The sequence below is a fragment of the Heliangelus exortis genome, chromosome 22 (assembly GCF_036169615.1).
Source record: "Heliangelus exortis chromosome 22, bHelExo1.hap1, whole genome shotgun sequence".
Classification (NCBI taxonomy): Eukaryota; Metazoa; Chordata; class Aves; order Apodiformes; family Trochilidae; genus Heliangelus; species Heliangelus exortis.
Window position 1 is genome coordinate 9,887,748 of NC_092443.1, and position 14,175 is coordinate 9,901,922.

At 50.8% G+C, this 14,175-nt stretch overlaps 3 protein-coding genes, 1 long non-coding RNA gene and 3 other non-coding genes across 8 annotated transcripts; 2 read left to right on the forward strand and 5 right to left on the reverse strand.

Annotated features, from left to right (window-relative positions):
- Positions 1–1,073: 1,073 nt before the first annotated feature.
- RPL7A (ribosomal protein L7a) lies at positions 1,074–4,643 on the reverse strand. The gene is made up of 8 exons (XM_071766643.1): positions 4,501–4,643; positions 4,169–4,332; positions 3,600–3,749; positions 2,645–2,785; positions 2,287–2,366; positions 1,806–1,936; positions 1,327–1,396; positions 1,074–1,230 (listed from the first exon to the last, which is right to left on the reverse strand). Exons 1-8 carry the CDS (start codon positions 4,641–4,643, stop codon positions 1,126–1,128), a joined length of 984 nt encoding a protein of 327 aa, XP_071622744.1. The 3' UTR covers positions 1,074–1,125.
- Positions 2,017–2,089, reverse strand: LOC139806679 (small nucleolar RNA SNORD36). The gene has a single exon (XR_011730316.1). It is a non-coding gene; the product is annotated as a small nucleolar RNA SNORD36 (small nucleolar RNA).
- LOC139806685 (small nucleolar RNA SNORD36) lies at positions 2,496–2,572 on the reverse strand. Its single transcript, XR_011730321.1, has one exon. It is a non-coding gene; the product is annotated as a small nucleolar RNA SNORD36 (small nucleolar RNA).
- Positions 3,819–3,891, reverse strand: LOC139806686 (small nucleolar RNA SNORD24). Its single transcript, XR_011730322.1, has one exon. It is a non-coding gene; the product is annotated as a small nucleolar RNA SNORD24 (small nucleolar RNA).
- Positions 4,644–4,920: 277 nt separating the features above from the next.
- MED22 (mediator complex subunit 22) lies at positions 4,921–10,723 on the forward strand. 2 transcript variants are annotated; one of them, XM_071765816.1, is made up of 4 exons: positions 4,921–5,085; positions 5,456–5,536; positions 5,926–6,134; positions 9,897–10,723. In XM_071765816.1, exons 1-4 carry the CDS (start codon positions 4,963–4,965, stop codon positions 10,087–10,089), a joined length of 606 nt encoding a protein of 201 aa, XP_071621917.1. In that variant the 5' UTR covers positions 4,921–4,962; the 3' UTR covers positions 10,090–10,723. The 2 variants fall into 2 exon arrangements, with proteins under 2 accessions (XP_071621917.1, XP_071621916.1); XM_071765815.1 differs by having other exon boundaries at positions 4,923–5,085; positions 9,891–10,723.
- Positions 6,747–11,129, reverse strand: LOC139806354 (uncharacterized). Its single transcript, XR_011730222.1, has 2 exons — positions 10,759–11,129; positions 6,747–10,723 (listed from the first exon to the last, which is right to left on the reverse strand). It is a non-coding gene; the product is annotated as an uncharacterized lncRNA (long non-coding RNA).
- Positions 11,130–11,164: 35 nt separating this feature from the next.
- Positions 11,165–14,108, forward strand: SURF6 (surfeit 6). Its single transcript, XM_071765814.1, has 4 exons — positions 11,165–11,729; positions 12,052–12,267; positions 12,848–12,939; positions 13,368–14,108. The coding sequence occupies exons 1-4, from the start codon at positions 11,636–11,638 to the stop codon at positions 14,037–14,039; spliced, it is 1,074 nt and encodes a 357-aa protein (XP_071621915.1). The 5' UTR covers positions 11,165–11,635; the 3' UTR covers positions 14,040–14,108.
- Positions 14,109–14,175: the final 67 nt, after the last annotated feature.

A 14,175-nucleotide genomic window follows, 5' to 3' on the forward strand; every position in this document is an offset into this window, starting at 1 on the left:
CAGGAAGGAGATTGAGGTGCTGGAGCAGGTCCAGAGAAGAGCAAGGAGGCTGTGAAGGGATCCAGCACAAGTCCTGTGAGGAAGGGCTGAGGGAGCTGGGGGTGTTGAGGCTGGAGGAGGCTCAGGGGAGACCTCATCACTCTCTACAACTCCCTGGATCCTGGTTGGAGTCAGGTGTAGCCCCAATGGGATGAGGTTCAACATTCCAAGTGCTGCACTTTGGCCACAACAGCCCCCTGGGGAGCTCCATGGGGCACAGAGGGGCAGAAAGGGACCTGGGATTGCCAGGAAGCTGAACAGGAGCCAGCAGTGTGGCCAAGAATCCCAATGGCATCCTGGATGAGGAAGAGTGTGGCCAGCAGGTCCAGGGAAGGGATTCTGCCCCTGGGGAGGCCACAGCTTGAGTTCTGTGTCCAGTTCTGGGCCCCTCAGCTCAGGAAGGAGATGGAGGCCCAAAGGAGGCAACTGGGCTGGTGAAGGGATCCAGCACAGATCCTCTGAGGAGAGGCTGAGGGAGCTGGGGGTGTTGAGGCTGGAGGAGGCTCAGGGGAGACCTCATCACTCTCTCCAACTCCCTGAAAGGAGGTTGGAGCCAGGGGGGGGTTGGGCTCTTTTCCCAGGCAACTCTCAGCAAGACAAGAGGGCACAAGAGGTCTCAAGTTGTGCCAGGGGAGGTTTAGGTTGGACATGAGAAAGAATTTCTTTCTGGAGAGGGTGATCAGCCATTGGAATGGGCTGCCCAGGGAAGGGGTGGATTCTCCATCCCTGGAGATATTTCAAAAGAGCCTGGATGTGGCACTCAGTGCCATGGGCTGGGAACCACGGGGGGAGTGGAGCAAGGGTTGGACTTGATGAGCTCTGAGGTCCCTTCCAACCCAGCCCATTCTAGGATTCTATGGTCTGTGTGTTCAGGGAGGAAGAATGCCCCAGGACTGGTGGTTACTGTTCAGGTACAGCACTGTCCTGCTCTACATTTCTCTGCAGCACTGTTCAGTCACTGGGTGGAAAGCACTGCTCAGGTGTTGCCCACTGCCTGGAGCAGCCCTGTCAACAGAGACCACGGAAACTTCACCTGGAGGTTTATTCTTTTTATGTACAGAAAACCTGGTAGCAATGGGTGCATCTTCAGCCCAGCTTAGTTGCCAGTTCTTTAGCCTTTGCCTTCTCAAGCTTGGCAATGCGAGCCACGGATTTGGGCCCCAAGACATTGCCACCCCAGTGACGCCGGATCTGCAGAGGAGGAGGGAACAGGTCAGGTTGGGAACAGGGCCAGCTCTTGTTGGGTCATTTAATCATCAGGACAAAGCCTGGCAGCACAGATCTTACCTCATCATATCTGTCGTTGTAATTGGTCTTGACAGCCTCCACCAGCTTTGCAAGGGCTCCCTTATCCTCCCTGTTGGTGAGAGTTTAGTTCCTTTAGAGCCTCACATTCACATTTCCCACAAACCTTTTTTCCCCTCAGGATTTCAGAGCTCATAGTGGAGATGGGATTTGTCAGGTTTAGCATAAACATCCTTTGCCAAGGGATAATCACCTTAACCATCAATGTTTTAGGAAACTGCACTGCTCACATTAAGGTTAATAGTTCCATCTATGTATTTTAGAGTTCCCATCCATTCTGACAAGCCAGACTAGTGATGTGACTCTTGGGTATGCAGGAGAGCTCCTCAGACCAAAGGGTGTCTCTATTACACATTACAGGCAGCATTTTATTTATCTTTACCAAGTCTGCTATCTGCTCTGTAGGCTGAACTTAGGGGCAGTTTCCTTTCTCCACCACAGTTACCACTCAGAGTACTCACGGGTTAACCTGGGTGAAAGCCACAGAGGTGCAGGTTTTCCTGTGGACCAGTCTCCCCAGCCTGGCTTTGCCCTTGATGATGCAGTAGGGCACCCCCATCTTGCGGCACAGAGCAGGCAGAAAGACCACCAGCTGAAAGGAAAGGGAGTGTGCTCAGAGTTCCACTGAGAGAGAACATTGTTTTGTTCCTTGTATCAGCCCAGGCTGTGGCAATTGCTCAGTGTTAAAAAGCTCATTTTGCTCTTCACTGTTGGTTCAGGTGAAGAAATTCATCCATCACTGCAAGGGCCAAGCCTCACTGTAATACCAGGACAAGTATGAACAGACACAAGCTCTCCAGTTGGGGCAAATGCATCTTCTTGTGCATTGTCTTCTCATGCAATGAATTTGTGCTAAACCATTGTCACCCTGAGCCCAGTTCTGACCTCACTAAGTCCCCCAGGCAGCCTGTACTCTGTACCAGCAATGGGGGCTGTGCTTACCTCAATGGGGTCTACATCATGGGCAATAACAACGAGCTGAGCTTTCTTGTTCTCTACAAGAGTGGTAACAGTGTTGATACCTGGAAAATAAGTTACAGTTAAGCTTTGATTCCACTCACTTTTCTGAGCCAGCTCAGATACCACTGAAATTTGTCAACCCATCACACCCATTCAGCAGCACAGAGAAGATACTGCATGGACAATCTGCTAAAGCTCAGGGTTAAAAAGCTCGTCTGTTTTGCTCTTCACGTGGAGCTCAGGTGAAGAAATTCTTACATCATTGCAATAGCTTGTCCAAGCCCCTCTGGCTGGAGCAGAGCAGAGCACCAACCCATCAGGGCACCACATCCAAAGTTACCTGCACGGAGCACTGGGGGTCGTTTAGTTGGTGCATCCCCCTTTCCTGCAGCCTTCTGCTCAGCACGAGCAAGTAGCCTCTGCTTCTTCTCTTGCTTATTTTCTGGCCTGTACTTGTGTGCCAGCTTCAGAAGCTGGGTAGCTGGAAGAAAACATCTACTGGTTAGATACCTGTATGACCCTGAAGAAAGCCTCAGCATTACTTTTTAAGAGACTGCAGCACCTCAGTGATCTTGGTGGGTGTCATCGAGTACATTCAGACACAAGGTTAGCATCACGTGCACTGTGCAAGAGCAGAGCAGCTCTAGAGGCCATGTTCACCTCCATGGGCACCTCTGCTGGCACAGAGCTCCCTGTCTGGATGAGAAAATACCTCCAGACCCCCACAGCAGTTAGAGTTAAAGCTGGTGCACTTTCTCCTTTCAAGCAAGCAATATGTTTGGCAACACCTATGAAAGAGTTGCTCCACACAGGCTCACAGTTTCTTGCAATGACACTGTTACCTGGAAAAGACTATTTACTCCTTCACAGCAGGCTCTAAAGTTCCTTCCTCCCGTTTCAATCTCAGCCTGTGGGATGCTGGCTTTCCCCCTCAAAGCCTGTGCTCAGACAGGTTTCTAACACCATCTGTTTACACAGTTAGAACCCTATGTGGTTCTGTAAAAACTGAATAAATATGCTCTGATGAAAACACACAGCTAAGATAACCCCAGGTCTGGGTCATCAGCAGTTCTGATATTTTCTATACCCCTTTTCAAAGTGTAAAACAGCTATCAAGACCTAAACCAGCAAATTCAGCCAGCAGCCTGCTGTTAGCACCACCCCAATCCCTATTAAAGCCTCCCTAAAATGCTACCAAAGACTCTCCATCTTACCTTCAAGTTTTTAGTTTATTTCCTCTTCTCCAAGGCACCCCCATTAACAACCTCAGAGCACCCAGCAGGGCCCATCCTCACCTGTCTGTCGGTCCAAAGCCTGAGTGAACTGGTTGATGGCAGGAGGCACCTTCAGGCGTTTGTACAGAATGGATCTCTGGCGCTGCAGCCTGATGTACCGCGGCCATTTCACAAACCGGGTCAGGTCACGTTTGGGCTGGATATCCTGTCCTAAAAAATACACACTTGAACTCCAACCTGCTCCAAACCTCCACAGGAAAAGCCCGGCAGAGGCAGGAGTGCATCAGTGATCTTGGTGGTGATCTGTCAGCACCATCACTCAGATAGCAAATATTCTTTCACATCATCTGCACGAGAAGTGGCATGAGCAGCATCTGATCTGCCACACCACATGCAAAAGGACAAGATTCTTCACAGCTGAGTTCCTACAATTAAACTATTTTTAAAAGTCAGCAAATTGCCCATTGCCAACTTTAAACGCCTAATGAAGGACAGGTCTTAATTGCAGGCAGCAGGACAAATGCCTCTCCCCAGTCCACAGCTCCATTTCAATTCACTTCTGTCCACGATTTAGATGTCTGCCCATCAGAGAACAACCGAGCAGCTGCCCCCAGCACCCACGTACTCACCGATGCCAAAGTTCTTGGGCCTTTTCTCGAAGAGGGGGTTGACAACTTTTTTTGCCTCCTGCTTCTTGACTACAGCAGGGGCCGGGGCCACCTTCTTCCCCTTGGCCTTCTTTCCTTTCGGCTGCAAATAAGAAACACACTCTTCTTCCCTCTGCCTCCAGTACCTGCCTCAGAGAGCTTGCGGCCCACCTTGGAAATGTGGCTTTTTGGGGTCTTTTTTCCTCTAGCCTGGCTGCCTCCCGGCCCAGCCCAGCTCCTTCAGAGAGCACAAAGCTTTCCCTTTGCCTTTTAAAACATTTCTGAGCCTCCCCACGAAGGGCACCGTTCCCAACCGCATTTTGCTCTCATCGGCTGGGACAGGAATCAGACCACCGACCCCGGCCCGGGATCCTCTGCACCCCGGGCAAAGCTCCGTGTCCTGCCCCGTTCCCCGGCGGGAGTCCCCACGCTGCGTGGCCGCTCTCGCTGCCGGCATGGAGGCCCAGGCCCAGCCCCGGGCTGCCCCGCACCGGCTCCGCTCACCGCAAACCGGGCACGAAATTCCCGTTCGCCGCCCCCTCAGGCTACCGAGCACCCTCCCGACCCTCCCTGCCGGGCCGCGGCCCAGCGACAGCGAAGGATGGAAAAGGATGGAGAAGGATGGTCCCAGCCTCCGCCCCGCGCCCGTCATCACCCACCATCTTGGAGCGAGGAAGAGAAAGGCGGAGCGGGGGGAGCTGGGAAGTATCTATGGGGCCGCGGCTCTCGCGAGAGGAGGAGGAGGAGGAGGAGGAGGAGGCGGGGCAAGGGCGGCCATGGCGCAGCAGAGGGTGCTTCCCCAGAGCAAGGAGACGCTGCTGCAGTCCTACAACAAGCGCCTCAAAGACGATGTTAAGTCCATCATGGACAACTTCACCGAGATCATTAAGACGGCCAAGGTGAGGCTGGGCTCTAGGGGAGCCCTGAGGGAAGGGGGGAGCAGCCGGGCTCATGAGGGGAGAGGGGCGGGTTGCCATGGGAGAGGCTTTGAGGAGAGATGGGGGTCCCTGAGGGTAGAAGGGACGGGTGTGAGGGGAGATGGGGCGGCCCTGAGGGGAGAAGGGACGGGTGTGAGGGGAGATGGGGCAGTCCTGAGGGGAGATGGAGCCCCGGAGGGGAGAAGGGGCCCCTGAGGGGAGAAGGGGCGGTGGGGGACATCACTCCCCGTTCCCCCAGGTTTCCTGTGCTGGTGGCAGTCGTTAGACAGCTTCTAATCGAGTGGTGGTGTATCAGGATTTTAAAGGTGGATAAATACAATTTTTTCTCTAGATTGAGGATGAAACTCAAGTCTCCCGAGCAACCCAGGGTGAGCAAGATAACTATGAGATGCATGTCAGAGCTGCAAACATAGTGAGTAGCATTCTGCTCTTCAAAACAGTGAGAAGTCCATCTTGCAGGTACTGTTTGGGTCATGACTGCATCTGGGGCAGCCTTTCTAACAGGAGGACTGCTGCATGAAGAATAACCTGATCCCTGGGGTGGCTCTTGGATGATGATCTCAGAGGTCCCTTCCAACCCAGCCGATTCTATGATTCTAGGAATTCCTTCTCTAGCCGGGCTTGTCAGCTACAGGCTTCTGTCAGAATCCTCACATAATGTGGAAATTTCTGCTTCATTCAAGGCCTGGGCTGAAGGAACAGCTTGGGAAGTTGTTGCCCAAACCAGGACAGAAGTCTTGTGTTAGAAATGGGGCAAAGCAATGTTTTTATGTGCTGTGTGATTTTCCTCTCTGCTCCAAGGTCCGAGCTGGTGAATCCCTGATGAAACTGGTGTCTGACCTGAAGCAGTTCTTGATCCTCAATGATTTCCCCTCTGTGAATGAAGCTATCAACCAGCGTAACCAGCAGCTGAGAAGCTTGCAAGAGGAGTGTGACAAGAAGCTGATTGCACTTCGGGATGAGATCTCCATTGACCTCTACGAGCTAGAAGAAGAATATTACTCTTCCAGGTACAAATAGGGCAGTGGACTCCTGCCTTATGACTGCAGCCCTTTTGGGGTGGTTAGTCCAAACAAATAGTCCTTAGAGTATAGGTCTTGAGAATGTTCCCAACAAAATTTCACTCTGGTCCTTAATTAGGTCAAAATCTTTTTCTGCAACCCTTTTCCTTTAGATAGCTTACAGGGTGTAAATGTCATGGTGAAGGAGGCATTCACAGCATCCAACTCTAGGTACCTGCTGTAGTTGGCTAGATTTATTTGCTTAGCCTTCCTTGGTAATCATTGTAAAAGGAGATTAATTTCCTTGGGGGTACAGGCTTCTGCCTGGCTCTGAAGGGGCCTCTTTCTTTCTCCTAGAGAGACCAGTTTTGCTGAGCTGAGTCCTCATGTTGGATGAAATCACCACATTTTGTGGTGAGTCCTTTCCCAAGTGCCCTGGTTACACAGTGTGCCTTTTCCCTTGTAGTTCCCCCCCTCAGCTGCCTGGAGGTGGACATCTGAAATGAGCAAAAAAGACTTGCTCAATTTCATTGATTTATGAAGTATTGTGATAGGATTTTTTATGAAAGACAATAATTTGTGAGATTTTTAATATTTTAAAAAGACTTTTAGAAAACAAGCTTTAGAGAATTCAGACACTTTATTTTTTTATGTTATTTTCTGTCATGCACTCCAGCACTTCTAGTTGATGGTGCAGTAAATGAAAGCAGGAGAGAACAAATGAGAACCTGATTATTTTGGCTGCACTGTCCAAGCTAAGTGAAGTCAGTACAATAATACTATGACTTGTAAACAAAACCTTAACTTTTGAAAATCTTATTTAGAATTTTAATGACCAGGTTTTCTATTTTTGCCTTTCCCTTCTTTCTAAAAATGCAGAATGCCTTTAAGCCCAGCTTAGTCAACCAAATCCCTGATTGCTTGATCTTTTTTGGAAGTTTGGCCATTTTCTATGTGTAATGTATGTATTTTAAGAGAAAAAAGATATTGATACAACATAGCTTAGGAACAACTATGACATAGGAAGAGAACCAGAGGTTTAGAGTTGGTAAAGGTTACTCAGTTTTTTTGGGGGGTGTGTAGAGATCCCAGAAATGTCTCAGAAATGAAGAGTGGTGGTTGCAAACCCAGACACCAGTCCAGGCCCTGCCAGGTGAGGGGCACATGGAGCAAGCACAACACTGAGCTGTATCCAGAGTGATGTGGAGTGACAGTGCCTTGTGTTTCTCTCACCCTGTGTCACCAGGGTGCCACCACTGTGTGCCAGTAGCTTTTCTTTCTGGACTAGGGGGTTCTGACTGTGCTGGCATGGTCTGTTCACCTGCCTGGCACCAGCTGCCACGAAAAGCAACCCTTGAGAACAGAACTAACATCTGGGCACAGATGTTGGTGTCTGCCACACAGATTTGCCTTTGTGGCCTTGCTTGTAAGAGAGGTCCCAAGGTGAGGAGAGGTGGCAGCTCTACAGAGCTCTGGTCCCTCCCCTGCAGACTGTTCCATGTAGCACTTGGTCATTTGCTTTCTGCACTTCTTCACTTCTGTGCTCTTTCCTGCACCAAAGAAATGGCATCTGTGTAAATACAGAATTTATTCCAAGTCCTTTTATAATTAGAACACTAAGGTGTTTTTAATGGTTGTCTAATGTGAGGAAAAAGAGTTGTTGTTACACTGTGTAGTCCTGTTTAAATGACTGTAAATGCAGCAGCAGGTTTGCTCACAGGCATCCTGGGCTGTCCTGGCAACCCAGCAGCTACCTGAGCATGGGGCTTGATCCCACGGGATTTCTAGAGGTGTGCAGTCCCCTGAGGCCAGGACAGGGGTTCCATCCAGCTTCTCCCTTGTTCTCCATTTTCCCTGAAGGTCACCTCTTAGTTTCTTTGAGGCTGTCCCTTTAGGGAAGGCTGTGGGGAGGGGAGCTCCCTGTGCAGCTGGTGCCTGTGGCAGGGAGTGTCACTGCTGCTGTGCTGGAGGGGCTGAGGAGGCAGCCCCTTCCCCATGGTGAGTAACTAACAGGATGGCTCAGGTGCAGGGTCAGGCTTCTTTGCCAGGTGTTTTATGTGTACCTGGGGGTTTTGCTGAGGAGACCTGGAAGCAGTTCCTTGAAGCTAAAGCTGATTGTTTCAAAGGAATCTTTGCTTTCAGTCCCAGCTGTAGCTCTGTGCACAGACCTGGCTGTGTGATCCAAGGGGAAGAACAAAGTCTTCCACACCCTGTGAAACCCTCAGTCAGAGCACAGAGTAGCAGGCTGGCCTGTGCTGTCATGGGCTGTGCAGCAGCTGGTTGTTCACCCTGACTTTGGAGGAGTGTTACATGAGAAGTGAAGCTTAGGCTTTTGGAGCAGTTCTCACTGTGGCAGCAGGTGAGGAAGTTATACAGCTAAAAATTTTGTAGTAACTCACCTGCCAAGGTGTGGTGTAGGACTGATAGAAAAGGAATTCTGGTTCTGTCCTGGAGGTTTCTGCTGACTGAACCCAGTTTCACTGTGAGTTTGGGGGCTGTAGGGAAGGCTGATCTTCCAAGGGATTTTACAAAAGCCCCAGATACAAAGCCTGTACCCACTGCCTTCTTCTATGGACAATACAGCCAGAAAAGAGCTCAAAAGCAGATGCTTGCAAATAGTGCTTTGTGTGCTTCTCCCCCAAAGCAGTAACTCCAAGTCCAGCTTGCCTTCTCTCATCCTAAACCCCAAACTTGCACTTACGTTCCATTGCTCCTTCCTCTGAGATCACAGAAGCTCTCCTGAGTGTTGGGTTGGATCTCAACATGTTTTCATGTTTGTGCAATTGTGAAGTGTCTCATATTTCTTCACTTAAAATATTTCCCTAAGCATCTATTCGAGTCCATACATTAAAAATATAAATAAAGCTGCAACAACAAAACCACTTGACCCATTGGGTTTGTTTTCCTGTGAATGCAAGCTGCTTTCTGCTTCAGCACTCACTTTGTCTTGGGTGTCTCTTGTGTGTGCAGCTCCTTCTTCTCTTTGGAATTCCATTCCATTCTTCCATTCTTAGTTGTCTTTTTTTTTTCTTTCTTTTTTTTTTTTTTTAATTTTGTCCCTTCCATGTTATGTTTTCCTCAGAGCACAGGCAAGAACTAGTCACTGGATTAAAAACATGATTTCCCACAGTGCTGGTTCATCCAGTGATCACCTCCAGCATAGCTGCTTTCAGAGGGACAGTTCAGGTTCTGCTGAGGGTGCTGGGAGCTGGCAGAACTTTATAATCTGGCTGGGGAGCTTCAGGCATAGACCCAGACCTGTGGAGTGCTTTGCTGAAAGGGCAGGGGTGCAAATAGGGTTATTCTTGATCATGACAGAGACAGGCCCTAAAACAGTGCTAGCTTTTTTTGCTGAGTTTAAATTAGGAGCAGGGGTGATTTTTTTTTTTCCTTGCATAGATTGTGATCAAACTCCAAGTAAATGATGGGTGAGGTCCTTGCCTCACACAGATCAGCAGAACTCCCCTATTTGGGGTGCCAGAGCTGCAGCCCAGATCTTTCCAGGGACCCACAGTCTGGATTAGAACTGAGCCATGGTTTTGCCTCACCAGGCCCATGAAGTTCAAGTCCAGCCCTCAATTAATGGGTGTCAGGAAGGCCAGTGTCACAGGACTTGTGAATTTATGAACACAAACCTTACATCCATGAACAGGGGCTCTTTTTTGCCATTTTCTTAACGCTTTGCTTCTGTCTTGCTCCCCCCTCCCCCTCCCCTCTTTACGGCATCTGCTGTCTCTCCTTAATGTGCTTGTTTGTTCTGGAAAGCTACAGTCTGTGTGACAGCAGCGACCTTCCCCTCTGCGAGGCCTACTGGAGACAAGACTTTGCCCCGCTGTCCCCGGAGAGCTTCCCGCTGCCCCTGACGGCGGCCCCGGCCGAGCAGAGCCTGGCTTCCTCCCGGAGCTCCACCCCATCGCATCCCCACCTCAACGGGCACGGGGCAGGCCCCGCCGAGCACTCCTGAAGAGGATCCCGGGCCGATCACCCCCTTCCTGCTGCAAGTCTTCCATCTGCTGTACCCAGAGAGCCTCTCCCGCGGTCAGGAGGGGGCTCTGGAGCTGCGTTTGCAGGCTGCTGCTCACGGGATAGCCCCAGGGCTTTCTCCACCGCGGGGACACTGCCCTGGGTGTTCCTCACCCTTGGGAGAGGAGTGATGGGTAAATGCACAGCTGATTGTGCCAAGAGCTAGAGTTAGGTTTGCTTTTAGGTGTTGTTACCTGTAGAGTTCATTAGGAATCCAGTTTGTTCCCATGTGAATCTCAGTCAGGAGGTGCTGGAGTGTTGGGAGAGGAGTTTGTTTGGGTTGAACTTGAGCCAAATGCATTGAACCAAATGTGTTTGGTTTTGGTTTTTTATCACTCTGCTTCCCAAGGTTGTGGCTGCTTTAAAGCTCTGGAGGCCTGGCCTCCCCTCTGCATCAGCACAGCAGGGATCTTGCAGCATTTTTTACACTGCAGTCTTCACTCTCAAGAGTGCTTCAGAGACTTGAACCTGTTGCTTGCAGCCGTGTGGGAGGAGGCTCCAGGAGACTCCTCCAGGAGCAGTATTCCCTCTGCAAGAGGACAGGGCAGAGGGAGGCTTAGGCAGAGGCACTGCTGCTGCCCTGTGCTCGTGGGCAGAACCAGCCACACACTCCTGAGTCTGATTCCTTTTTCAGTGTTTACACAGGAACTTGACAAGAACACAGGCTGAGCTAACACCAAGCCTGTGTTTATGTCGGCCAACAGTTTTGTCTCCTAGTTTTGTCCATTATTCCCAGTTTCCTCCTCAAAGCAGCAGCCTGGTGCTCCTTCTGCAGCTGTTGAGCAGCTCAGTGCCATCTCCTGCCCCTTGCCCAGCAACCAACCCAGGCTGCTGCCACCTCTCCTCTCTGAAGATGTGAATTTTGGTCTGTATTTTAATTTTCTTCCATTCCATTGATTTTTATTTTTAATTTTTTTTTTGTATTTAGGTGGTTTAATAAAACTAACTGCTTTCTCTTAACTTTCCAGCCGTGTTGTTTTCAGCCACGAGGCTGTGTGCCCGTACAACCCTGAGCTCCTGGGCCCTAGCCCGGGTTTTCCCGTAGGTTTAGAAGAAACCCCCGCTCCTCGCAGCGGTGCCTTGGGCGGGAGCTGGGGTGCTGTGGGCCCGCTTGTGCCTCAGGAAGGGTTCGGGGAGCCCCGCGCCGGGACGGACCCCTCAGCTCCCACGCATCACAGAGAACAACGGCTTGGGAGCTGCGGAGCGGAGCCAATGGTCAGGGGCGAACCGAACGAACCTGCGGGTGGCTCTGCAGTGGTGGCGAGGGGCAGCGGGCGGACCCACTGAAGGTCCCCGAACCGCAGCAGAACCGCAGCGCCATGGCGGCCACCGCTGCGCCGGGCCCCGCCTCCCCCTGACGTCACTTCCTGCCGGAGGAGGCGCGCGGGCGGGATGCCGCTCCCCTCACGCTTCCCTCAGGAGGCGGCAGCGCCTCAGGGACCCGGCCCGGGGTCCGGCTCTGTCCCAGGGCCCGTCCCAGCGCCCTCATGGCCAGCCTGGCCGCCCAGGACTCCTACCTGCAGGGTTTGGCGAGGAAGGTCAGCGCGCAGCAGGCACCGGAGTCGCGGAAGAGGAAATTTGGTAAATCTGTAACGCTTCGGGTGCTGTGGGTCTGCGTGGGCTCCCACCCGTGTGGCCCCGTGGGGTCACCCGCGGCACACGAAGGGGGTGCTTTGTGCTGGTTTTAAGAAAAAACAATCTCGGGGCTTCTGAGCGTTCCTGGACACGTGGTGACCTGGGAGCTTACAGCAGCCTGTTTGGTAGATCTGTATCCCAAACCACGGGAATTTAAGATTTAGATATGCCCTTGCAATGGGAGAACTGAACAGTGGTAATAGCTGAACGTTATGGATTGGGATTGTAGCGTTCTCCTTTTTTTGTGTAACAAGTCCTTGTTTTCTAGTGTCTAAGCCAGGCCAGCAGGAGGATGCTGGCAGACAGCTCAAGAAAAGGAAAAGAAAGCAAGCCAAGAAGGAAGCTGGGAAGACAAATGCTCCTTCAGTCAAAAAGGTGGTCTCTAACACCAATAAATCCACTCCAGGACAGAAAACAACCCCACAAGCCAGCAAATCATCTCCCCAGAGTGCTACAGAGAACAGAAGTGAGCGTTTGGTTGCAGGTAAGAACCAGCTGTGGTCTGCTTAAAGTGACCTGAACTGAGGGGACTGAGTTGCTGCGCACCAAGCACGTCTGAAAAGCCTCTAAGAAGTCGAACTGAACTGAGAACGTCTCAGCTTATTCCACGTGCCCTGAAAGCTTTGCATCTAGATGTAAATTTTTAACGCCACCACTGGGTGGCTCTGTGGGAATAGGAGCGCTTAGCCTGACAGGCAAACTTTTTGTGTATTTTGGTAACGTCTGAGAATTACCGTGTGGAGGCAATCTCTGCCGTGCCAGGCCGGCTTTCCGTGAGGAATCTGAAACACCTGATCACAAAGAAAATAAGTCCTTGGCATCTGTTCCCACTAGCCGGGTACTCGTCTTCTGGCTTGTCAGGCAGCCCCAGGGCCTGGCAGTGTGGAGTGATAATACAGATAGGAAAGGGGGAAATGAATGAAATACAGACCCTTGGTTTCTTTAGAATAGCTTTTCTATTCAGAGCATCTCAAGAGCTCCCAGAGCTTTTCCCATTGCCACAGAAATTCCTGCTCAGCTAGTGTTGTATTTAAATATTTTTATTTTCTTCCCCTCATTTTCAGGGAGCAAAAGTGAACTGGGTTCCTCTTCTTTTTCTGCAATGAATCTCCTGCGTCAGAGACTACATGAGAAGATTAAAAAAGCTTCTGGACAAGTATGAGAACTCTTAATCTGTACCCACAGCTGTGTTTATGCACTATAAATTCTCCTTTGTCACCCAGGTGTCTCCTGAGGAAGTGCCTGGAGCTATTGCTGGGAGACCTGTGTGTGTTTGGGGGTCTGCAAAAACACCTGAGGAAGGGCAGGGCCTGGCTGGGGCAGAGCATATCTCTGGTGATCTTTAAGAGAAAGAAAAGTATTGAGAGCCTGGGGGAGCTGCAGAGAAAGAGTTGAGAGAGAGAGAGTGAAGGGTCTGGAATGCCTTTGCTGTGTTCAGTGTCTGTAAAAGCTGAGCCCATGGCTTCTTGTCACAACTGCAGTGCATTCCTTGGAAGTCTGAAATCGGGAACTGGAGTACGTCCCACTTTTAAATCCACTTTATCCTTTTAAAGGCTCCTGATTCGTGTCTGTCCTTTTTTGTAGGATGATTCCAAAGAGTTACCCCCTGCAGTCCTGGAGAAAAGGCAGCGAAGGAAGTACGAGAGGGAGAGAAAGAAACGGCGAAGAAAGGAGTTGAAGATGAAGGCAAAAACGGAGAAGAAGGAAGCTGAGGAGGTACCTGTAGAGCCAGAAAGCAAAAAGGAGGAGAGCAGGGCTGAGGTTGTCTTTAACAGGATTGAAATCCACAAAGAGAACGAGTTGAACAAGATCCAGAAGAAAAAAGAGAAGAGGAAAGCAGTGAAAGGCAATATCACCCCTCTGACCGGCAGGAACTACAAGCAGCTGCTGAGCAGGCTGGAGGCCAGGAAGAATAAGCTGGAGGAGCTCAAGGATAAGGACCAGAAGAAAGCTGAGGAGCTGGAGAACAAGATAAAATGGACAAATGCTCTCTACAAAGCAGAGGGAGTGAAGATCCGTGACAACGAGGAGCGTCTGAAGGAAGCTCTGAGGCGCAAGGAGAAGCGGAGGGCGCAGCGGCAGCGGCGGTGGGAGCAGCGCACGGAGAGGGTGGTGGAGAGGATGCAGCAGAGGCAGGAGAAACGCCGCAGGAACATTCAGAAGAAGAAGAAGGATAGGATAGAGAAGAAGAAAGCCAGGGCCCGGAAGAAAGGCCGTGTTCTGCCAGAGGACTTGAAAAAAGCTGGCTTAAAGTGAGGGCTTCCGGCGGGATGATAACAAAAGCCTGTTGTATGTCCCTCAATTAAATTTCCTACTGCGGAGAAACGCCTTCCGGTTGATTTATTACAGTAATGATTCTTATTGCTGTTCCAAAGGGGCGGGGGGGCGGGGT